General features: G+C 53.7%; 2 protein-coding genes across 3 annotated transcripts; one reads left to right on the forward strand and one right to left on the reverse strand.

Moving 5' to 3' along the window:
- Positions 1-4265: 4265 nt before the first annotated feature.
- RAX (retina and anterior neural fold homeobox) lies at positions 4266-6696 on the forward strand. 2 transcript variants are annotated; one of them, XM_068169328.1, is made up of 3 exons: positions 4266-4809; positions 4927-5156; positions 5860-6696. In XM_068169328.1, exons 1-3 carry the CDS (start codon positions 4338-4340, stop codon positions 6310-6312), a joined length of 1155 nt encoding a protein of 384 aa, XP_068025429.1. In that variant the 5' UTR covers positions 4266-4337; the 3' UTR covers positions 6313-6696. The 2 variants fall into 2 exon arrangements, with proteins under 2 accessions (XP_068025429.1, XP_068025430.1); XM_068169329.1 differs by having other exon boundaries at positions 4927-5144.
- A 5880-nt stretch (positions 6697-12576) lies between these two features.
- GRP (gastrin releasing peptide) lies at positions 12577-17772 on the reverse strand. Its single transcript, XM_068169327.1, has 3 exons — positions 17536-17772; positions 16117-16364; positions 12577-12956 (listed from the first exon to the last, which is right to left on the reverse strand). Exons 1-3 carry the CDS (start codon positions 17681-17683, stop codon positions 12903-12905), a joined length of 450 nt encoding a protein of 149 aa, XP_068025428.1. The 5' UTR covers positions 17684-17772; the 3' UTR covers positions 12577-12902.
- Between the last annotated feature and the right edge of the window lie 4530 nt (positions 17773-22302).

Consider the following 22302-nt stretch of genomic DNA (forward strand, 5'->3'; position numbering starts at 1 on the left):
CCCAAAAAATGCCAGAGTTGGCAGAGGCAAGTGGGGCTGGAAGGTGGCTGTGGGCTGGGGTCCCTCCAAACCACAGTGTGGGACCTCCCCAGCCCTGCCGCTGGCCACAGCCACGCTGATCTGCTGCTGGGAGGGGAGTGGGCTGCCTTAGGTGCCTTTGTTAGAGCCAGAGACTTGAAAACCCTCAGTCTGGAGGGGCAGAGCTGGGCTACATCACAGAAGGTGCTGAATTCTGCCCTGAGCTCCTGGAGTTTCCCTGGGGTGATGGCTCTGGGGTTTGCACCCAGCCTGGGGTCAGTATCGGGCTGTGCACAGTAGTAGTGGGGCACAGTGAGTCACAGCCCCACGGGTGACCGGCACTATTGTCCCAGATGCCCCTGAGAGTCCCCCACGCAGGGCAGTACGATGGCCAAGGCAGAGCTGTGCTGCCCTCAGTGAGAGCCTGATTACCACCACATCGGAGGTGGCTGTCCTGTGCCCTGCCAGCACCTGCGTGGTTCATCCCTGCAGCACTCACTGTCCCTGTCCTCAAGTCACCAGCTGTTGGCCCAGGGAAGCACGCAGGTAGGAGGTGGCAGGGCCACATGGAGTATAAGTCACCAGGCATGCCGCTCAAGAGATGCTTAGCCCTCGGGACAGATCATGGAGGAGCCTGGAGCAGAGTGGGCAGGCAGACAGGCAGCACACTGACTCTGCTCAAACATCTTGCACTAAACCTTCCTCCTAAGCCTGCTGGGACTTTAAGAGGCAGCAAGTGCCTGTGCGTGCATGTGTGCTGGTCTGTGTCCATGGGGATGCGTTTGTGTGCATGCACCTCTGCACATGTGTGCATGTGTGTACATGCCTCTGTGTGCGCCTCTGCCTCTGCCTGCACGTGTGTGCTGCATGGAGGAGGAGCAGATTAAAGTGTTAGGTCACATGGGAGCTACTGCTGGATGGACCCTACCCCTACCTAGGATTTGGGTTCTTATAGTTAATAGGATCGCTGGAGCTCAAGGCCATCATCCCATCAGGATAAATGTCTCTAGTGCCCACTTTTAAGCAATCCGAGTTCAATTAGGCTAATTGGAAAACAAGTAAAGAAGGATTGCATTAATATAGCCTTATAGCATGAACCTCGACTCCCTCCCTCCAGAGGCACAGCCGAGCAGGGTGAGCTGCAGCACCGGAGCCCTTGCACCCGGCCCATGCTGCTCAGTACCCAGAAAGGGATGCCTGGCTGCCAGAGAAGCTGCAGCTGATTCCATGCTCCGAGCCAGGGCAGGCTCCACGGAGGCTTAGGCACTGAGCTGCCCTGGGCTTGCCCAGCCCTTTCTGCAGGGTTCCTGAACACCATGGTGCAGGTAACACAACCCACACTCCAAGGGGCAGGTAAAGGAAATGTCACCAGAGCAAAAGCAGGAGGTGGCTGTCAGGGTGTGATGCAGTGACAGGAGGAGGCAGCTGCTTCCTCATACATTGTGTTTTTGAGAAGATTCTTAAACTGCACACTTACGAGTTTCTGTGAACTAAAAAAAAGGCAAAGGCATTTTCTTTCTCAGTTATTAACCACCTGTTGATGATAGAGTGTGCAAACCGCAGCAGGGCACAGGTTCCCACTGGGTGAGGATTTCTCCCTTTTACTCCCCCTGCCACCTTGTCGATTTGCTGTCTGACCTTGAAAGTCCTGCTTATCATTCGGGGAGGAGCTCCCTGCTGCACATCACTGGTCTGGAGGGTGATGTCCCACCTGCAGAGTAACTTCAGCTTCAAATGCAGACATACTGTGCCTTCCTCTGCAAGGCAGTAATTCTTACAGCCTGACATGAAGAAAAGACAGGAGGAAAGGAAGCAAGAATCTGTGGCACTTACGTTGCTGATTTCATTGTGCAAAGCCACAGCCCATGTATGTGCCTCAACACCACCACCAAGATCAGTAGTCTTCAGTACACACGCACAAGAAGGAGGTCTAGCAGACAGCTGCACTTTAAAGGCTGTTCATCCAGAGGATGTTTGTTAGCTTCCAGACATAATCACAGCAGTATTGTTGTGATAATACATTGCAGAAAACTGGAAAAGGTGGCGGAGTGGGAACTACCTTTTGGAAAGGCTAGGAATAAACTCCACCTATTTTGGCCCCCACTGAATATTCTCCGTTTTAATCTTAATTGTCCCTCTGAATTTTCACAGGTTGCACGTGCAGTTCCGTAAGGCAAATGTACCTGTAATAATCAACTGCTGAGGAAAAGGCATCCCCATCCTTCTCTATTGGGGAGAAGGTTTTTCATGCCCTGTATATGATGTGTACCCTGCTTTGGGACGGAAGGATTTTTGGTTTTGCTGTACATTTGCATTGTGATGAACAAGGAAAATGCAAGTCTTGTCCCTGTACCTGGCAATTTTCACAGGTGCCCTAAAAGCAGCACCTATGCCAGGACCCATTGCCCTTTACAGCACTTACTGGCTGAAAGGTTTTTGCTCCTGCAGCTCACCTCGCTATCTTTTTTTGCTACAAGCAAATCGTTCCCAGGTGTGCCGAGGCCTTCTGGAAGGACAGACACGGTTTGTGCTGCTTTTGAGTGCCATAAAACCCCTGCTCCAAATTAGAAGAAATTAGGGACATTGCACAGCTCATTCATCTTTGCTAGTAGAGTTCTTGGGAAATACACATGTAGATTAGAGGAGCACAATAGCCCCTGGCTGATTGCTTTGAGTACCCTCCAGTGCCCCTACAATGGTATTGACTTGCTTTTCATATTGCGCACAAAAGCCACACTAACCTTTTCTTTTCTCTTCTGTTGGCCTCATCCCTCTTCGCCGACGGATGGCTGGGTTCTTGGGCCCCAATCCCCACCCCACCAGACACGGTCAGTGAAGGTAAACCCCACCTGGAGCTAGAAGGAAAACCTAAGCACTTCCAGAAAGAACTAACCTGGGAACACCAGACCATACACGTTAAAAAGGTGTGGGCACTGGCAGAGGCAAGCACTGCCAATCTTCGTTTTGGGGTAATTCCTCTGAAAAAATCTAGGTAAAATGCACCCTGTCAGGGTGTAGGGGGGAAGCAGAAATTAAGATTTGTTGAGAGAGGTCACACCTTTTATTAGACTGGCTAACACATCTGGAGGAAGAGGCAGTGGTGCTTTTCATTCACATGCAGTCTCCTCAGGCTTGAAATGGAAGCATCTTCAAAGTGCAGGCTGAAAACCACTTTGCACGTTACTGTGTGTGTCACTTAAACTAGCTGCGAGAGAAGATAGCTGGTGCCTCAGAGGAACTGGCAAGGGCTAGTATAAACAGTGATAGGGTGATGGAAAATCGGGAATACTACTAATGCATGAAGGAGTATGCCGAAGGCAGGTGCGATGGATGCCATTGCCTGGTCAGTATCGTTCGGAGTCCATGTTCTCCACCAAGCCAAGAACAAAGTGAGGTGCGGCATTCGGCTCTCTGCCTTACCTCCAAAAGCGTTTCGTAGATCTTCTGTGAAGCCATGCCCTACCCCCAGACCCACTCACGGTGTGGGGCACAGGCTCACAGAATCAGCTCTTCTCACAGGGTCTGTCCTACACAAACATCTCGGAAAGTTTCCTCAGAAATATTGCCTAGCGCTTTGCCCGGGTTCGGCGCAGGATGAAAGGCTGAATCCGCCTCCTTCAAATGTCTCCAGAGCCCATCCTCCCCAAAAGCCTGCACACACGCTCACCTTGTCTGCAAGCCTGGCTGTGAAGGCGCCGGGCAGCTATCCGGGCGGGGCACCACAGCACCAGCTTCTGCCCCCGAAGGGTTGACTCTACGACACTGAGCAGCGCCGCAGCACCCTCCCGCACGGCAGCGGCGGAGGCCGCCGATGTAACCGAGGCACTTACAAGGTGCGCGCGAGCTGTCGAGGGCGAGAACTTTGAGAGGTTCCGAGACCCGCGGCACAGCGCACTGCACCAACCCGGGCACCCACCGTCCTCTGGCACAGGCCCCACGGGGCTCCCGCCCCCTCCGGCCCTTCCAGGGAGCTCCCTTTCCAGGACCCATCCGCCGCTCTCTCGAGAAGCGGCTCCGGCGATTCCCGCCGTCCCGGGCACTGCCGTGCCGGGTCGATCTCCCCGCACCCAGCGCTCCGGCAGCCGCCTGTGCCACGACGATTTCCGACGGCGCTCGGCCCGAGCAGTAGTCCCCGGCGCCGGGGCTCCGGTTGCGGGACTCAGCGGGGTCCAGGGTTTCGGCCAGCCCTGGGGGCCGGCCTGCCCCGCCTCAAGAGCCCCGGATGGCATTGCCCGTCGCCGTCTGGGGTCGGGGCGGGGCGGCCGGCGGGCGGGGGGAGGTGTGGGTGTGCAGCGGGCGCTGCCGGCGGGGCCCGGGGGATGCCCGCCCTGCCTCCCCCGCTATGGCGGAGCGGCGCGGGGGCCTCGCCTTCCCTCTGGCCCACCGCCCCCCGGCACTCCTCCCCCGCCCCAAGGAGGCCAGCCCGCCCGGCGGCTCCGTGCCAGAGCTGCCCGCACCGCCCTGGGGCCGGGAGGGACCGCAGAGCCGCGCCGGGGCCCTGGGCCGGCCGCCCCATGCACCCGCCCGGCGCCCTGTTCGCCATGGCCGAGGGCGCCTACTCACTGTCCGCTCAGGCGGCGCGGAGCCCCGGCGGGAACCCGTCGAGGCTGCACAGCATTGAGGCCATCTTGGGGTTCACCAAGGAGGACGGCCTGCTGAGCCCCTTCCCGCCCGACGGCAGCGCCGGCGGCGCCAAGGAGGCGGACCGGCGGGGACCCCGGCAGTGCCTGCCCAAGATGCCCGGAGAGGCGCCGCTGGACGAGCCCCAGGGCCGCGACGAACGCTTCCAGGGTGAGCGAGGCGGGCGAGAGGCGTCGGGTCGCGGGCGGGGGGGTTCTCCTCCGCGCCCTCGGGCGGGCCCCGCGGAGAGATCGCCCTCCCGGTGACCGCCTGTCTTTCCCCACGCAGAGCCGTTCTGTCCCGGCAGCGCGAGCCCCGAGCTGCCCGCCGGCAGCGGCGGCGAGGGGAAGCCGTCGGACGAGGAGCAGCCCAAGAAGAAGCACCGGCGGAACCGCACCACCTTCACCACGTACCAGCTCCACGAGCTGGAGCGCGCCTTCGAGAAGTCCCATTACCCCGACGTGTACAGCCGGGAGGAACTCGCCATGAAGGTCAACCTCCCCGAGGTCCGCGTGCAGGTAACGCCGACCCGGCCCGCCGCTGGGAACCCCCCACAGCACAGCGCACTCCGGCCCGGTGTAGTCCCCGTTTCCGGTGGCCGAAGCACCAGCGCCCCGCCGCGCTAACGGCCCTGCTGCCTCGGCCCCCTGGCCCTTGGACCCTGCCCGGCACCGGCACGGCTGTCCCCGGCCGGTGCGGGGCTGAGCTGGAGGGCCGGGCGCCGAGCAGCGCTGGAGCGCCGGGTGCGGCGGCAGGGGCCGCCGCCCTCATGGCCCCGACGAGGCGGCCCCAGGGCCGGGCTGAGCCAGCCGGCGGGACACCGCGGAGTCTGGGGCCATTCTCCGTTCGGTACCAGCCCGACCCGGGCGCTCTGCCATCTCCACTCCCTTTGACTAACGTGCCCCGGGCCGGGGCAGCCAAAGCTGCCGTGCACCGATGATGGGTGGGTGGGCCGGGCCAGCTTCACCACGGGGCTCTCCCTGTGCCATGGCTCCCCGGCTCCACTCGCTCCGAGCTCTGGGCTGCGGGACCTGCGGGGTAGTGCGAGGGAACCTGCTCCTGTCCTGTCCTGGCACAGCCTGGCCCAGCGCACTGTCTGCTGCTCTGTCACAATTCACTTGCTCCATTTCGTGTGTACTGCTGCACCCAGGAGCAAGCCTGTGCCTAGCGTGGGGATGGCAGGGCTGCCCTGCGGCCCAGCTAACACCGCTCTGCTTGCAGGTGTGGTTTCAGAACAGACGGGCCAAGTGGAGGCGGCAGGAGAAGCTGGAGGTGACCTCCATGAAGCTACAGGACTCGCCCATCCTCTCCTTCAACCGCTCGCCGCAGGCAACACCCATGGGTCCTCTCAGCAGCAACCTACCCCTGGAGACATGGCTCAGCCCACCTGTGCCCAGCAACACAGCCCTGCAGACCCTGCCCGGCTTTGTGGCGTCACCGCAGAGCCTGCCCAGCAGTTACACGCCACCACCATTCCTGAACTCTCCAGCAGTGACCCACGCTCTGCAGCCCCTGGGTGCCATGGGGCCACCGCCGCCTTACCAGTGCGGGGCCACCTTTGTGGACAAGTTCCCCTTGGACGAGGCAGACCCACGCAACACCAGCATTGCCGCCTTGCGGATGAAGGCCAAGGAGCACATCCAGTCCATTGGCAAACCCTGGCAGACAATCTGAACTCCCTCTTCAGCACCTGGGAGAAACCCACTGGGAAGGCTGGTCCTGGGATGCCCAAGGGACACCCTTGCCCTGCTCTGGCTCCCCTGGATAGCCAGGCAAGAGAAGGCTGTCCCTCACAACCAGCCTGTCCCCTACGCCTTGACTTGCTTTGTATTTTGTGGTCCCTTTAATTTCCTTTTCCACTTGCCCTGCAGAATGAGTGCCCTAATCATAGCTTAGGGGGAAAAAAAACCTCTTTTGCTCTCTCTCCTTGGCTGGACACTTTAGTTGCAATAAAAGCTGCAGTAGGGCAAAGAGCTGTGTAAGGTGGCTGGGAACCAAGGCTGGCGTTACCTGGGGAGGGCTTTCTGCTTTGGCACCATTAAATGGCACGACCGCGTGGAGGCTCTGCATTGTGTTTCTGTACCCAAAGGGGCTACCTGGATGGACCCTTGGCTGTGTGTGATGGGCAGAGGAGTGGGACAGGCCTGGCTGTGCGCCCTCCCTTTCCAGCAGCAAGACCCTGCCTAAACAGGCTGTGAGTGCTTTTAGGCTGGGGTTCCTAGCTCGATGAGAGGGGCCCGGGGCCTGGCAGCCTGTGGAGCAGGCACAGAGCTCCCACATTCAGATGGGTTTTGCCCACCCCTGCCCCAGTGGGCTGGGGTTGGTGCTAGTCTGCTGGCCCTTGCTACCCCTTAAGGGGGCTGGCAGGTGCTGCAGGGCCCCATGGTCCCACAGCCCAGCTGCCCACAGGAGATGGGTGGTAGCTGATGGGCTGGTGACCAGAGTTGTCTGCGGACCTCTGGGTGCATCCTGCCCAGTGCCTGGCATGGCGCTGAGCCGTGCTCTCTCCCTCACCCACCCAGTGCCCATCGCCAAGCTGCCGAAACTAAAACTGCGGCATCTTTCTTTTCCATTATCTCCGTTACTGGCTGTAAGGGGGCTGAGAAGCTGTAATGAAACACCCCTTCTCCTCTGCTGGGCACGGGGCACTCTACACACTCTGGAGGTTGTGGCAATTAACGTTTCTCATTAGGGAAGAGAGAAGGGTGCACAAGCGGCCTCATTGTGTCTCGGGGATGATTCAGTGCAGACTGGGAGACCTCTCCTTTCACCATTTCCCACTCGTCGTGGCCAGACAAAGGCTGGCGTCTAATTATATTTTCACAATCTGCGCCTCTCTTTGGAGCACGCTGTCAGAAACAAGCATGTCAGCCCTGTGCGGCTTCCCTTCAGAGAGCTTTTTAACCTTAGACAGCAGTTTCTAAACATCCCTTCACAGCCTTCTCCGCAGCAGCCCCCAGCTATTGTCTGGAGAGCTTCTTTTACAGATAACAACAGGAGTCCTTCTGTTTGGAATGCCTTTTCCTCCCTCCCGGCCTCCCTGCGGATCCAACCTGCTGCTGGACCAGAGCAGACGTGTGCCCAGGTTTCCTTTTCCTGAGCTGTGCTGGTGCAAAAAGGTGCAGGGAAGGCCGGTGAGTGGTCCCCACCGATTGGTGGGGAGGTAGCCCTGGTTGGACCCTACCCTTCCGTTGGGCTTTGGACCTGTCAGGGCCACCGTATGTGTGCCCATGGGGGTGCCCAGCCTCCCCAGTACGTAGCTCTCCTTGGCAAAGAGAGTGCCATGCCGTCAGGAAAAAAGTGCTGTTGCTGTCAGGACCAGGAAGATACTTTGCCAACTTCCAGTAAGGACACCTGAGTAAACTTCATGGGTGAGAGGAGAACAAAAACTCTACTGCTTCAGGCCTTACTCCAGTGGTTCTTTCACAGGTGAGCTTTGTCTGCCTCCCGTTCTGTGTCCTGCAAGACCATTAGAAAGACCTCCCTGACTTGCTGATCAGCACCATAACCAGCACTGGCACTGGGTTACTTGGACTAGCCAAAGACTAACACTAGATAAAAGCACCATGACAGGACAACAGAAGCAGCAGCTGAAGACACCCGTTCACTTCTATTAAGCTCCTGCAAGCAAAACCTGACAGATTCTGCCAAGCTATGATGATTGTTCTTTGACTGACATATTAAGCAGGTCTTTTGTTACACATTGTACATGTGGAGCCTGCAATGGATGAGCTGTGTGCAGTCGTGTCTTGCAAGGGAAGCTATGAGTTTACTGCTGAAAATAAATCTGCTAACAAGTTAAACACAAGTGGACACAGGCACATGGAAACTTGTATCTTTCTTCTTTCCTGTGTCTTCCTTTCTGGTCTTCCATGTGCCTACACTTTAGTTCATTCCGTTTTAAAAGCTCATTTGTTCATTTTGTTGTAAATATCTTCTTCTTAATTGGGTGCTGAGTCTAATAATCCTGCCTTGGCTTGTTAACTGTGCTATAGCAGTCAGAGTTAATGACCCATTAGTGATTAATTCCTTAAACAGCATCTAATTGCTGACTGTAAACCCTTTTCTTAAAACTGGATTAAATCATCTAGATCCTTAACCACTTCTTTACTCTAACTTTGCTAAGGCTATTAGCCTGTCCTCTTCTGAGAGATCTGTTTCTCTTTTTGTTTAGATGGTATTAGCAAGGAAGTATTTTTAGTGCTGGTATTTGACTTCTTTGCAACATCTGAAGTTCTAAGGAAGAATAATACAGATAAAAGACTGCCAGTTCACATATTGAGACATTTACCCCTTTGCAAGGAGACAACTGCAGACAGTGACTGTTGTTATGCTAACTGTGGCATGCCACCTTTTGGGGAGGTGGACCTGAAGGACAGGGTTTGTCAGCAGTGCCAGCTACTCACAGAAGTGTGTGTGGTTTGGCAGGTGAAGATGTAACTACTTTAAACTTAGAGTCTTCCCAAGAACTAACTTAGTCTTTGCTTAGTATCTTGAATATGGGGCAGTTGGTGAGGTCTGCCCCAAAAAGACTGATGGAAAGAACTGCTACCCTTCCATGGGCACAGATCCTTCTCCTGGGACTACTACACCTCCCATCTCAACACAGGGCAGATGACAAGTGAGGAGGGGCAAATCTTGCTGTGAGTCAAAACAAGTTGTGTCTGCTACCATTCAAACCAGACTCTCCCACCATCAAACAGACCCTGGGGAGGGCAGCCAGTGTTAGAAGCTCTTTTGCCTTCCCTTCCCTGATGTATTTCACTGGGTGAATGGGCTGAAACAGGATGTTTGCAAAGCCTAATTCAAGGGGTTTCTCTTCAGCTACGGTGCTTGGGGGCTGGTTCTTCCTTCCATGCAGTCAGCATCTTCCTGTGTCACTGATGCCTTGTGTTACAAACCTCAGAACTTTATCAGCTGTCTTTAGCAGTTTGTCGACCAGAGAGTACTCATTTACAATCCCCTATCAGGAAAAAAATAGTAAATAAAATAAACAAAAGACAGCAGAACACAAAAATAGTCAGACCAGGGTGCCAGCCACTCTGATAACATTACCAGCTTTCCTGCTAGAATGAATAGTGTCTCTTGTCTCTGAGCATCTGTCTTCTGCCAATGTACGATGTAAATTGGCTGCCATTTGGCAGTCGTCCCTCTGTCATATGACATAGCTGCCCCACTAAGAAATCAGCTCTGAAATGTTCGTTTCTATGTAGAAATGCTGTTAAAGTCATCTAGGCAAGACATTCAGGAGAGAGTCTAAATGGAGACAGCAGAAGTTTGGATGGGGGCAAGAAGAGGTAAAACGTGAATTTTTGGCCACAGATCCAGAAGGGTGTGTTGGAGTAAACAAAGAGGATGGTGTCCCAACTGCTGACCAGTGCAGGTAGGGCAGATATCCCCCCTTTGACTCCATCTCAGCGAAGACGCAGGTGCAAGGAGTAAGAGGCCTCTGAGCAAACCTAGAAGGTCAGTGCAGGGATGCTGGGTTTAAAGAAAAGCTTTTAAACAAAGGGCTCCTTGGGAAGACTGGCTCACCAGCATCCTGCTCTTGCTCAAATGCCCCTGCTGGCTGCAGCACGACCCCAAAGCAGGGTGGCTAGTGTGACAGGCAAAACTGCAGCCGTTTACGGCTTCAAAGTTCCTGATGTTGGTCATAAGCATGCTGCTGCCGCATCCTTTCCCCCTAACATACCAAGAAATTACCCTTCCAGCGTATTTGATGCTGCCTCTGTGGGACAGGGAGTCCCGTTTTACATGCAGATAAACCGAGGCACAGAGAATCTGAGGCACACGGAATCATGACTTACCCAAGATCAGTCGCTGCAGTGGCTTTGGCCACATGAAGACCAAAACCAGCTTCTGAAGCAGCTTTTTCTAGTGCCTCTCTTATTTTGGTCAAAGAGAAAGGAAAAAGGAAAAAAAAAAAAAAAAGCAGCATTTGTAAGTTATAAAACTCCTGGGACAGCAATTGCATACCCTGGGTATTCCCTTTGGCTGGCCCTGGCGAGGATGTCCGCTGCGATGAATGAGTTACCCTGGAACTCACAATGCCTACGAGCTAGCATGCAGGTCCCACAAGCTGGCCCTGTGGTGCCTTCTCCACCGCTCTGGCTGAGACCTGAGGGGCTGAACGAGAGGTTGCCAGGCAGCCGTTCGGACATCCGCTAGTCCTCAGGTTACCACTGCTGTGTGCACGTCACCTCCGAGCTGCCACCTTCGGAAACGGGAGACGGGATCAGAATGGCAGAACCGGGCAGAGACGGGGAGGGAATGGAAGGGGGCCGCTGCCACGCGTGCCTCCCAGAGAGGACCGGGCCTAAGGCACAGGCACAGTGCCGGTTCTGGCAAGAAAAGGACACGGGCGAGGGCGTGTGTGCCCCGCCGCCTCTCTCTGCACGGGGCGGCCCCCGCCCCTGCCCGCCGCGGAGCACCGGCCGCTCCCCGGCGCAGACGACTGCCGGCGGTTCTGCCGTGCACCGGCAACGCTCCCGGTGAGCACCGGCAACGCTCCCGGTGAGCACCGGCAACGCTCCCGGTGAGCACCGGCAACGCTCCCGGTGAGCACCGGCAACGCTCCCGGTGAGCACCAGCAGCGCCCAGCTCCCGTGGCCGAATTACCAGGCGGCCCGGCCCCCTCGACGTGCCACCCGGCCCCGCCGCAGCCCCGTCCTGCCCCTCCCGGTCTGTCCGTGAGCGGAGGGCGCCACCTGCTGGAAATGGTGGAGCTCTGCGCCCTGGAGAGCGCCGGTGCTCCTTGGAGCTGTCCCAGCCCGGTGGATGTGAGGCCGGGACGGACAGACCTTCAGCTTGCCCCGGTGTGCCCTGCAGTGCGTTTGACTGACTCATCCCTTCGTCTGCTCTCCCTTCCACGAAATGTCCGAGGTTGAAGGAGACCTCTGGAAGTCACCTGTCTGACCACCTGCTTAAGCTGGGTCACAGAGCACCAGCTGAGCAGGATCATGTCCAGATGGCTTTTGAGCATCTCCAAGGAGGGAGACTCCATCACCTAGCCCCCTGGGCAGCCTGTGCCAGTGCACTGCCATCCTCACGGTGACAAAGTGCTTCCTGGTGTTCAGAGATGCCTGTTGCTACTGCCCCTGTGTTTGAATATCACTGGAAAGAGCCTGGCCCTCTCTTCACACCCTCCCTCCAGGTGTTCATACACATTAGTGAGACCCTCTGAGACAGCTTTTCCCCAGGCTTTCCTCCTAGGAAATGTGCTCCAGCCCCTTAATCATCTTCCGTGGCCCTTTGTTGGACTCTCTCCAGTTTGTCTATGTCCCTCTTGTGCTAGAATGCTCAGAACTGGGCACAGTGAAGCTGGTGGCTTCACCAGCACTGAGCAGTGCTACCTCTTTATCCAGATGTGCTCTGTGTTGAGCCATTCATGAAGGAATACTTCCTGTTGTCTTTACAGTCTGGACTGAGAGCGTGCTCTTTTGAGGAAAGGTGGCAAGATGTTATCTCCTTGTCTGGGCTTCTGATGCTGTAACTGCTCAGGACAGAGAACTACAGCTGAGCAAAGGAGCACTGCTTGGCTACGGTGCGCTGAAGCTCCACACGAGCTGTTATAAACTTGTTCTTCTGAGGGGCAATGTTCTCCCTTTGGTTTCATGTGGACATGCAACAGTATGAGACCTGTTAACACAGGTGATGGGAGCATGCTGAACTGCCACACCTCCTCTGAGTCAAACCAGAAGGCAGAGCCTCTTTCTGCCTGCCTGTGGAAGTCCATAGCATGCTTGGAATTGTCCCACTCATACCTGCAGAAGGCAGGGTCAGCTTCCCTCCATCAGAAAAATGCCAGACTGGGGAGCTGTTCAAGGAGGAGAAGACCTTCAGTGGACCGTGAACCACTCTGTTGTCTCACTGTTACCAGTTGTGGCACAGCCAGTTTCCATTTTATCAACTGAAATAAAGTGTAAACTCAGCCTTTTATCAGTACTGTTTATTGCAACTGTTGAAATGCCACGCAGCTTGGAGATTTAGTGATTAGACAGGTAAGTCACATAATTAATTGGAAGACCCTTCCGTGACAATTATGAATATCGAAGCCATTCAAGTGAGAAACTGCAACCTTGAAAATGAAGTAGAGTTTAGTCACTTCTGAAACACACAGGAGCAGGCGTATCTAGGCATTTGACACCAAGGAAATCTTGTTTACAGAAAAGAGACCTTGCTGATTATCTGGTACAAGCAAGTGCTTGTGAAATACAGTCTCTTGTGGGAAGTATTCCATTTCTTCACAATTTAGAGACCTTCTTTCAGCTGGGAGCACTCTCTTTCATATTCACAACTTGAAACAGATAATCCATCATCTAATAAAAGGAGAGAAGCATTATTTATGGACCCGTTCTGAAAAAGGTCATTCACTAAGCTAATAAGCCTAATGTGTACCGGCTCTGTGCGCTCACAGATCAAACACAGTCCTAATAATCTTTCCAAAACAGCCCTCATTTGTCTTGGTTAGTGGAATAACCGACTGCCCTCCTGAATAGCTCTGACTGCCATCTCACTTATGCAGTGCCTTATTAGTGAGAGAAAGACAAGCCCCAGAAGCAATTTAAAGCTTATTTTCCAACTTACTTTTCCTCTCAGTCCAACCTGCAGGAGGCATTTCCCTTCTGATCTTTAACTACTTTATCTGTGGCTTATTCACAGAATACAGAGCAGGCAACACCTTCATCTGCCTGGTGCTAACTGAAAACAGAAGGTGGTCATTCAAGTCCTTCACCCTAAGCCTAGTTCCCAGAACTATTCTGCTCATCTCCTCGGCACTTTTTTTTCTGGTGAGACCCCACCTGGAGTACTGTGTCCAGTTCTGGAGCCCCTATTACAAGAGGGATGTGGAGGTGCTGGAGCGTGTCCAGAGAAGGGCCACAAGGATGAGCAGAGGGCTGGAGCACCTCTCCTATGAGGACAGACTGAAGGAGTTGGGGCTGTACAGTCTGCAGAAGAGAAGGCTCCGAGGTGACCTCATTGTGGCCTTCCAGTATCTGAAGGGGCCTACAGGAAGGCTGGGGAAGGACTTCTCAGGATCTCAGGTAGTGATAGGACTAGGGGGAACGGAATGAAGCTGGAGGTGGGGAGATTCAGGCTAGATGTGAGGAGGAGGTTCTTCACCATGAGAGTGGTGAAGCCCTGGAATGGGTTGTCCAGGGAGGTGGTCGAGGCCCCGTCCCTGGGGGTGTTTAAGAGCAGGCTGGCTGAGGCTCTGGCCAGCCTGATCTAGTGTGGGGTGTCCCTGCCCATGGCAGGGGGGTTGGAACTAGATGACCCTTGTGGTCCCTTCCAACCCTGAATGATACTATGATACTTTTGGCTGTCTGTGTGCTACAGCACTTCAGCACTTCTGGGGGAGTCTTTTGGCAAGAATCTTTTTATTCGTGAGAAGCGTGCGGTAGCTTCTCAAGCTCAAGCGTGTGAGCTTGAGTAGGGCACAGGGCCCTGAACGAACCGGAGCCTATAAGCAAGGCCCTAAACTGAGCAACCTGATGTGCGCCTCTGTGCTCACTTCTGCAGCCCTTTAGCTTGGGGGATTTTTGATCTTAAATTTAAAACCCAACTTGAAAATTGAATCAGCTAAGTTTGAACAACCCCCTGAAACAAAGTCCTTGTAGCTCATTTCTTCCTGGCACTGCTTGTCTTTGCTTACGTTCGGCAGATGGGAACACAGGACAGCACACACAGAGACTCCTCACGGTCAGCATCTCCGCACCAGTCTCCAGGAATTATGGTGACAATGGTGACAAGGTCTCGGGACAGCTATTCCATCAGCTGACAGTAGGGTTCATGCTTTACCTTGGGTTTGGCCACATTTCAGTACCTCAAACAGGCCATTTCACAGTGAACAGAACCTGCTGTAGATGTGCTGTCCCTTAGCGTCTCTTCCAAACTCAGACACTAAGGGGGCTGAAGAATTGTTTAATGCCAAGCACAGACTTCTCACAGGCACTGTGCCACCATTGCCAGCTGTCTCTACCTGGCCATCTTCCACCCGGGCAGGCAGCCACATTCATCTTTCCTGTACATAGACACCTTCGCTGGCTGTGGTAGAGCAGCAGCTACACAAAGGTGTTGTCTAACCACAGCTTGTGCAACGTGGAACCCCTCGCATCCAGAAAAGTCTACACAGTCAAGATCCAAAAGTCACCCAGGATCTCGAGTCATCGTGTACACAGCTGACTGACCGGTACATCGATATCAGAATTCCACTTCTATAAGCAAGGTCTCCTCTATAAAACAATAATGATTATCATTATTTAAATGCTCAGGAAATTATCACAACCCTCAAAAATGTAAAGGATATTCCTGTCAATCTTTAGGTCTTCTCCCCCTGTAAGGCAGATTGCAAGACTGTGTATAGCTTAACCTTCAGCTGCCGAGCTTTTACCTTTTGAAGCCAAGGGAAAACAGCACAGATCTGATCTAGGCCGCACATGGTCAGATACTTCTGTCCAGCACAAGCTACCTTCTGGTCTCATGATTCTGTTTTATTTCAGCACGGAGACAAAGGAACTGCTGAATGCTGGAAATCAAAGGTTCTACAGAAACACGAGTTTCTGTAAGTTGTCATAAACCTTAGCCATGACTTTTTGCTAACCATTGAAGAAACAGGGGTGTTTAAGGCGATAATCTCATTATTCCATGTATATGTTCAATGTCTGACCATAAAAAGGTGGATCTTAATTTAAGGTATGGATATGATTCAACTTACGGGAGGCAATTCTCAGCCTTTGTAGATATGATTTATTTCCAGATACTTTTAGAAGTCAAAATGTTTCCCTCTTTACATAGTGTAATGGTATTTGTTCACCGGATTTGATTACAAAAGGGCACACTGCAGAGCTGAAGATGAGAGAGTTTCCTTTTCAGACAGCACTAATCACAGTCATTATAAGCATCACTTTCACAAGGCCACAGCCAGAAAGAGACCTATGGGCAGCATTCACATCATCAGTGTAAGGGACTTCACTGTGGCTTAAGTTAATAGGTATGCTTTGTCCCATATTCAAGGCAAACTCAGAATATTCACTGACTTGACTGCACCAGCCTGCAGTTAGCCCAAGAATAGTAATTACATCATACTACAGAACAAAAGAAATCTTCCCATCAATGCTTTTAGAGGGGAATATTAACCTTTTTATTGGGTTTCAGCGTCACCCAAAAGAATTCTGCACAGAACATGTAAGTGCCAGAAAATGAAAGAATGGAATAGCCAAGCCACTTGAGGGGAATCCAGACACCAAAATCTGCTTCGTGTCGGCTGAGATTATGGCCAGCAGCAAAACAACGCCTAAAGCATCCAATCTGTGAGTGACAATCTGTGATCAGGAATCAAGCCTGACTTGACATTCATGACCAGTGCACAAGACGCATTTCTGCTGCTTTTCTGAACAGCCCACATTAGCAGAAGCTGATCTATTACTGCAAAACGAAATCTGAATGTAGGCAGCGCTCACACAGGTTTTATCTTACCTCTTTCCAGCTGCTGCTGTCATCTCTCTCCCAGCTGTTCCTGGCATACCAGGGAAGTCCCCCCTTTAAAAAGTGAGTGCTTTTGTTTTCGTTCCCTTCCAGCAGCCGCAGCAAGTATTTTGAGATTTCTTCCCACTGCAGATAGTCTTCCAGCTGCTTGATATTCTCAGGTAATGCTGAGAACGGGGGCTTGTCTTCCTCGTAAACATAAGGAAAATCTCCCGTGCTCTTTTTCCCCATTAAGTGTCCTGCAACAACCACAACAGTAGCATGAAATTAACCAAAACGGGGAGAGAAATTATTGTTCAGGCATCGTAAATCGCTACCGACTGACAGGATGGAGGGAAGGGGTTAGGTGATGTCAAGGTTGAAGCACAGCTGGGACTGGAGGTTTTGTCACAGTGTCACAGTTAAGTTCCTCGGTCTCTTATGCTACATTGTCAGAGGAAACGTTGCTGAGGAGCATTTTGCCTGGAGCTCGGGAGATAAGAGCTGCTGGAATAAGGAGCAGATGGAGAAGCTGTAGGCTTCAGGCATTACCTGTCTTGACATAGGACGTGGGAACTTTGGGATGCACCCATGTACCAGTGCCCTTTTAGGAGCTGAACTGGATGCACCTGATAGACCCAGATTTACTGACAGTAAGGCACAGTGGGCTCTAGGCTGCCAAGAGGGATACAGGAAAACGAAGGGGGAGCGGCAGCCCCAGGGGAGTATCCTCCCGGCTGTGCGGCCAGGGCTCCGCAGGGACTGGGGCTCCCCGACGCGTTGGCTCCGTGGGAGCTGGTAGGTCCCGTCCAGCTCCTTCGGGCTCGGGCCCGGGCTCCTGTGTCCCTAGGGTAGGCAGCGGTGAGAAACACAACCGCCGGGTGCACACGCCACGGGGGGACCGCGGTCCGAACGGGGCGCAGGCTGCTTTCGTGGTAGCACTGCTCCGAGCCGGCAGGACAGGACCGGCCCGGGCCAAGGGGGACAAGCCAGGCGGCTCCGCGCTGTGACCCGGTTGGGAGCCCGGCCCCGGGGCCGCCCGCCGCACGTGGAGCCGAGGGACCGGCGGATCCTCCGACACCGGGAGACGGCCGGCGGCGGGTGCAGCTCCTGCGGGCGCTTCCCGGGACAACGCGACGCGGCCGTGCCGAGCAGCCTGCCGCCAGTGCAGCATCCGCGTTCCGCTGCCCCGTTTCGGCACCGGCGCCCTCGCTGGCAGCAGCTCGTCGGCGGGGACAGAGCAACCGGCACCGGGGGTCCCGGTGGGACGTCGATCTGTCGTAACCCTGTCCCCGCGGCCGAGGCTGCGGTGGCGTGCCGCTGTCCCCAGAGGCACGGAGAGCCGTCGAGCCGGACGGAGAGCGACGCGGCCAGGCGGGGCGCGGAGGGAGCTGCCGGTGGCCGGGCAGCGGCGGGGACACCGGGACTTACCCACAGCCCAGTGGCTGCCGCGGGGGTAGATCTTGGTGATGGCGGGGGAGCTGCCGGGCTGCAGCGGGGCCGCGCTGCCTTGTGCCGCCAAAAGCGCCAGCGCCAGCAGCGGCAGCGCACCGGGCCGCCGCGGGCCGCCTCCGCCCATCCTGTCGCTGCCGGGGCCGATGCCGAGCCGCTCTCCCTTGCGGGCCGGCTCTGACTCCGGCTCCGTCTCGACGAAGTGCTGCTGCCGCTGCCGCTGCCGCCGCCGCCGCCGCCGCCGCCCCCCATTTATACACAGTCGGACCGGGTGCGAGTGGAGCGCCCGCGCCTGACGCCTCCTCACGGGGCCGAGGCTGCGGCCGCCCCCGGCCCCCCAGGCCTCCGTCCTGCCTCCGGCGGGGGAGGGGGCCGCTGCCGGCAGCCTCCGTCTCCCGCGCGCCTCCCCGCAGGCTCCAGGCGCGGGGCAGGATTGGGGGTGCAGGTCCCGGGGCTCGACACTTCCCAGCCGCCCCCGCGGGCACCCCGGGCCGCCAGCGGTTCGACGGGGCTTCCCCGCGAGTAGTGCGCCGCTGATCATCCCGTCCTGGCCCCCGGCGAGCCGGCCCGGGGCCTCAGAGCCCGTGGGAAGGGTGCTGCTGCCGGTAGGCTGCAGGCTGCGGCCACAGAGTGTTGGACCAGGGCGCCGGGGTGACCCAGATCCATTTCTGCTGCAGGAGCTCTTTAGCAGTTTCTGTTAAAAAGAATCTATCGTTTTATGGAAATGTCTCCCGAGGTGCTGTAGACTGAAATGGCCAAACAGCTTGAGAGATTTGCTCGAATGCTTAGGGGGAAAACCAACAAAAACACCCCAGTATTTTGTGAGTGGGAGCAATGGCTGTGGAGCAACCACACACGAAGGTGAAACTCAATTACATAGAAGATCCTGTGCAAAGAGTTTAACTTCCACTAACACATAAGTTTACCATCACAGGTGACAGTGATGTGGCTCACAGCTTTACAAGACTTTCTTCTTTCCTTGCACACTCTGTTAACTTCCCATCATTCTGAGGCACCTAGAACTGGTCGACTTTTGGCAAGGTTAATGGATGAAAAGATTTCTCCCTGAAGAGGCAGTGCAGAAGCAAGGATGGATGAAGGAGACAATGGGGAGAAGGAGACAGCTGTAAGAAAGGTGAAGAAGCAGAATGCTTAAATGCATGCTCAACCTCAGGTATGTAAGTAGTGAGACTGAAGGGAAGGTGGATGAGTAGTGGAGAGATTTTGAGTCTTGAAGTACTGTTTGCCCCAGCAGAAGGGAACAACAGAGACAAGGATGAAGTCATGTGGAGCTGGGACAGTTTATGTGATAATTTTATTGTCTAGAGAACTTTGTCAGGGAGCAGCACACACAGTTAGAGAGGTGATTGTGAGGAACTTGCCAGATCCTTCAGCCTGCCTTTCTCTACTGGAACTGAATGATACCCAATGGAAACTACAAGGATGCGAATAAACCTAATTATTGAGCAAACTAACCGGTGTGATCACTTTGGAAGTCAGTTGAGTATCCTGCTGCACGAGCTAAATGACTCCCTTGTTTCCTCTTAGTCTACTGCATCTTCTTTACCGATCAATGTGATTCATTCTTTTATTGTAGCTATTCATTATGCATGCTAGTGTAATTTGCAGTGGTATTTTCATGCCTCATTCACAAGTTTCACTGTGCAGCCCTGAGTACAGCCGCAGACAGCGTGTGCTCTGTGCTGAGCAACAACTTTGCCATCCATGGGAAATTCTAAATGTTCACTGCAATTCGAGGCAGGAAACTGAAAATTCAGGAAACTGTCAATTTTGAGGAAAAACACACACACACACACCAGACCACATCCCCACAAAAATCAAACCAAAGCATTAAGACCCCAACCACCCAGAAAACCCACCCACCCACAATCAAACCAACGCGTAATATTTGGTCTTCCTAAACCACAGAGGCTGTACTGGAAGCCCTCTGGCCATCCTTTCTTCCTCAGGCTGCTGTGCTGGACCTGACTTTGTGCTGGGTCATCAGCCTTGGGCTGTGGCTATCAGCATCAGGGACTGGGGTGCTCACTACAGCTCAGCACAGGTCCTGTTGCCCCTTGGTTTAGCCCTAGTTGCTCCATGGGTTCCCTCTGCCCCTGTTCCACCATGTAGCTGAGCCAAGGGAAAGCCATCAGCAGTTCATCTCCCTGTAACCTCCACGTTTGCATGGCTTAACTCAGGACATTTTTTTGGTTGTGTCATTCCTTTTTGCATGGTACTCTTGTTACTTTCAGCTGCTGCCAGTGGTTTTACTTCTGCTGCTTTATGTAAGTCTTACAAGCAATACTGGAACCCGCTAGTCAGTAAGTCACCTACAGCTGCAGGCAACACCTATGCTGTTAGTAGGCTTTGCTTCATAAAGCCAAACCATGAGTTCTTATCCAGCCCTTGCTGCCTGGTAGCCCTAAGCCTCTTTAACCACAAACATTATGTAAAGAAATAGACCCTTCTCATGTTTTGGATCTAGGCTATGTATCCACACGTTCCATGTGCTGCAGGCTATGCCTTCAGATTAAATCTCATCGTGCACTGCCTGGAGATACTTTGAGATTGTTCCTTAATACACTTCTATTTTTATACCTTGTATTATGGACTTAAAGGTTGAAATTAATTTTCCCTTTAGGTGATTAAAGGTACAGTGAAAAATGCTGATTTACAGAGCTGCCCATTTGTTCCAGACAACCACCTTTGCTTGGAGAAGCCATCCAATAATGTAAATTTGTTTGGACATCAGAAAACACCCCTCTCCCTTTCGAAACACCTCTCTGCTTTTCGGCCAGATCCAGTGAGGGGATTCTGACAATTTGCTCTGGGGAGACCTCACCTGGAGTACTGTGTCCAGCTCTGGAGCCCTCAGTATAGGAAGGACATGGACCTGATGGAGAGGGTCCAGAGCAGGGCTACAAAAATGGTCAGGGCGTGTTCAGCCTGAAGAAGAGGACGCTCTGGAGAGACCTTCCAGTACCTGAAGGGAGCTATAAGAAAGATGGACAGGTCAAGGGGCAATGGCTTCAGACTAGAGCAAAGCAGATTTAGATTAGATGTTAGGAACAGGCTCTTTACCCTGAGGGTGCTGGAACACTGGAACAGGTTGCCCAGGGAGGTGGTTGAAGCCCCATCCCTGGAGATATTCAGGGTGAGGCTGGAGAGGGCTCTGAGCAACCTGATCTAGTGGAGGACGCACCTGCTTACTACAGAGGGGGTTGGACCAAATGACCTTCAGAGGTCCCTTCCAGCCCAGACCATTCTGTGATCCCATGATATATCCCATGGCAAAGTGAACTGTTGCTGCACACCATGGCAGGAAAACACTAATGGGTTTTAAATGCTGTTACCCTGATCACACTCTTTAATTTGCTTCCCTTACATTTTAGACAACTGATTGTTCTATCAGGAAGGCAGGTTAATAAAAAGGGTAAAAGACAAATAGTGTGCCTTTCATCACTGTCTTTGTGCTGATCCTGACATCGGAGGCAGCTCTAACACAGACACAGAACAAACAACGGTTTGAGCATATCACCAATGTAATAACAGGGTGTGATCACTGAGGAATACTTTGTAAATGTTGGAGATGCTGAACAGACTAATCTCCGGCCCTCCACAGCCGCTGTCAGGGCAGGCACTCTGCAAATAGCCGGGAAATGGACTCTGCAGCAACAGTTCCCTGAAGGACAGAAGACATTTCCCCACAACTTTACAGAGGCCAGACAACATGACATCATAAACACTTAATAAACACACTTTGAGATGTGTGCTATTGTTTGTGCTGCAGTTTAGGAAGTCCTAGACCTGGAGAGCTGAGGCTAAGCTGAAGCGATTGCTCATTGCACACTCCACACCTCAGAGTGCTGCAGCAGCCCATCCTGTTACTGGGTTTGTGACAGTGGGGTTCAGTGTTTTGAGAACTCCAACAGGAAGCATCTATGCTTCTGAGTTCTCAGGAACTGTTGCTGGCCAGGGAGAGGCTCTCCCAGCTGAGCCCGGCTGGAGAAGACCAAATGCGTGAAGGGACCCTGCTGTGCTCACGGCCATGGAGCACAGGTACAGGGATGTGAAGTGCAGGCAGAGCTTGTGCCCCGTCACAGGGCTGTCTTCACCGAGCCATAGACTCACAGAACTATTTGGGCTGGAAGGGACCTTTAGAGGTCAAACAGTCTACCGCCCCTTGTAGTAAGCAGGGACATCTTCAAGTACTCGTCCCTATTTCCTCAACACAGAAATCAATCCCCCTAATACCGTGTCAGATTTGTCACATGGGTTGAGTCCGAAACTCCACTCTCAGGCCAGACTGTGGGGCAGGCAGCTGGGAACAGATTCTCCTTTGAGCAGCGTTGGGGATGAAAACAATAAAAATCTTATTACAGTCTCCAGCCATAAAATTAGCTTTTCCTAACTGTGATGGTACACTTTGGGCAAGCCTGCATTAAGGATACCTACATTATTCTGACATGCCATTTATTATATTCAATTTTATTTCTACACAATTTGACACAAAGTAAGTAATTTCCACAATATGGTTTGTCATGAAAACTACTCAGTGGGACACAAAAGAAGTAGTATTGCTTGGAGAAATGCAGCAGTTGCCTGCTTTTGAGCACGAAGCTGTTAGAGCAGAAGAGGAGCCGCTGTTGTATAATAGTGTGGGGCTGTAGAGGAAAGGGGATTACAGAAGTAACAAAACTCCACAGGAAAAGAAGGCATCACGCTGTTCCTTATCAAAGCAAG

The sequence above is a fragment of the Melanerpes formicivorus genome, unplaced genomic scaffold (genome assembly GCF_026170545.1).
Source record: "Melanerpes formicivorus ecotype bairdi unplaced genomic scaffold, bMelFor1.0.p_v2 SCAF_179, whole genome shotgun sequence".
In the NCBI taxonomy this organism is placed as follows: Eukaryota; Metazoa; Chordata; class Aves; order Piciformes; family Picidae; genus Melanerpes; species Melanerpes formicivorus.

What these genes read in the sequence shown, in the direction of transcription:
- RAX (XM_068169328.1), top strand. Translation starts at nt 4,338, where the DNA reads ATGCCCGCCCTGCCTCCCCCGCTATGGCGGAGCGGCGCGGGGGCCTCG. An exon ending in CCGCGACGAACGCTTCCAGG is followed by an intron (nt 4,810 to 4,926) that starts GTGAGCGAGGCG and finishes TTCCCCACGCAG; the next exon opens with AGCCGTTCTGTCCCGGCAGC. An exon ending in TCCCCGAGGTCCGCGTGCAG is followed by an intron (nt 5,157 to 5,859) that starts GTAACGCCGACC and finishes CTCTGCTTGCAG; the next exon opens with GTGTGGTTTCAGAACAGACG.
- GRP (XM_068169327.1), bottom strand. Translation starts at nt 17,683, where the DNA reads ATGGGCGGAGGCGGCCCGCGGCGGCCCGGTGCGCTGCCGCTGCTGGCG. An exon ending in CGGCAGCCACTGGGCTGTGG is followed by an intron (nt 16,365 to 17,535) that starts GTAAGTCCCGGT and finishes TGGTTGTTGCAG; the next exon opens with GACACTTAATGGGGAAAAAG. An exon ending in ACAGCAGCAGCTGGAAAGAG is followed by an intron (nt 12,957 to 16,116) that starts GTAAGATAAAAC and finishes TCCTTTTATTAG; the next exon opens with ATGATGGATTATCTGTTTCA.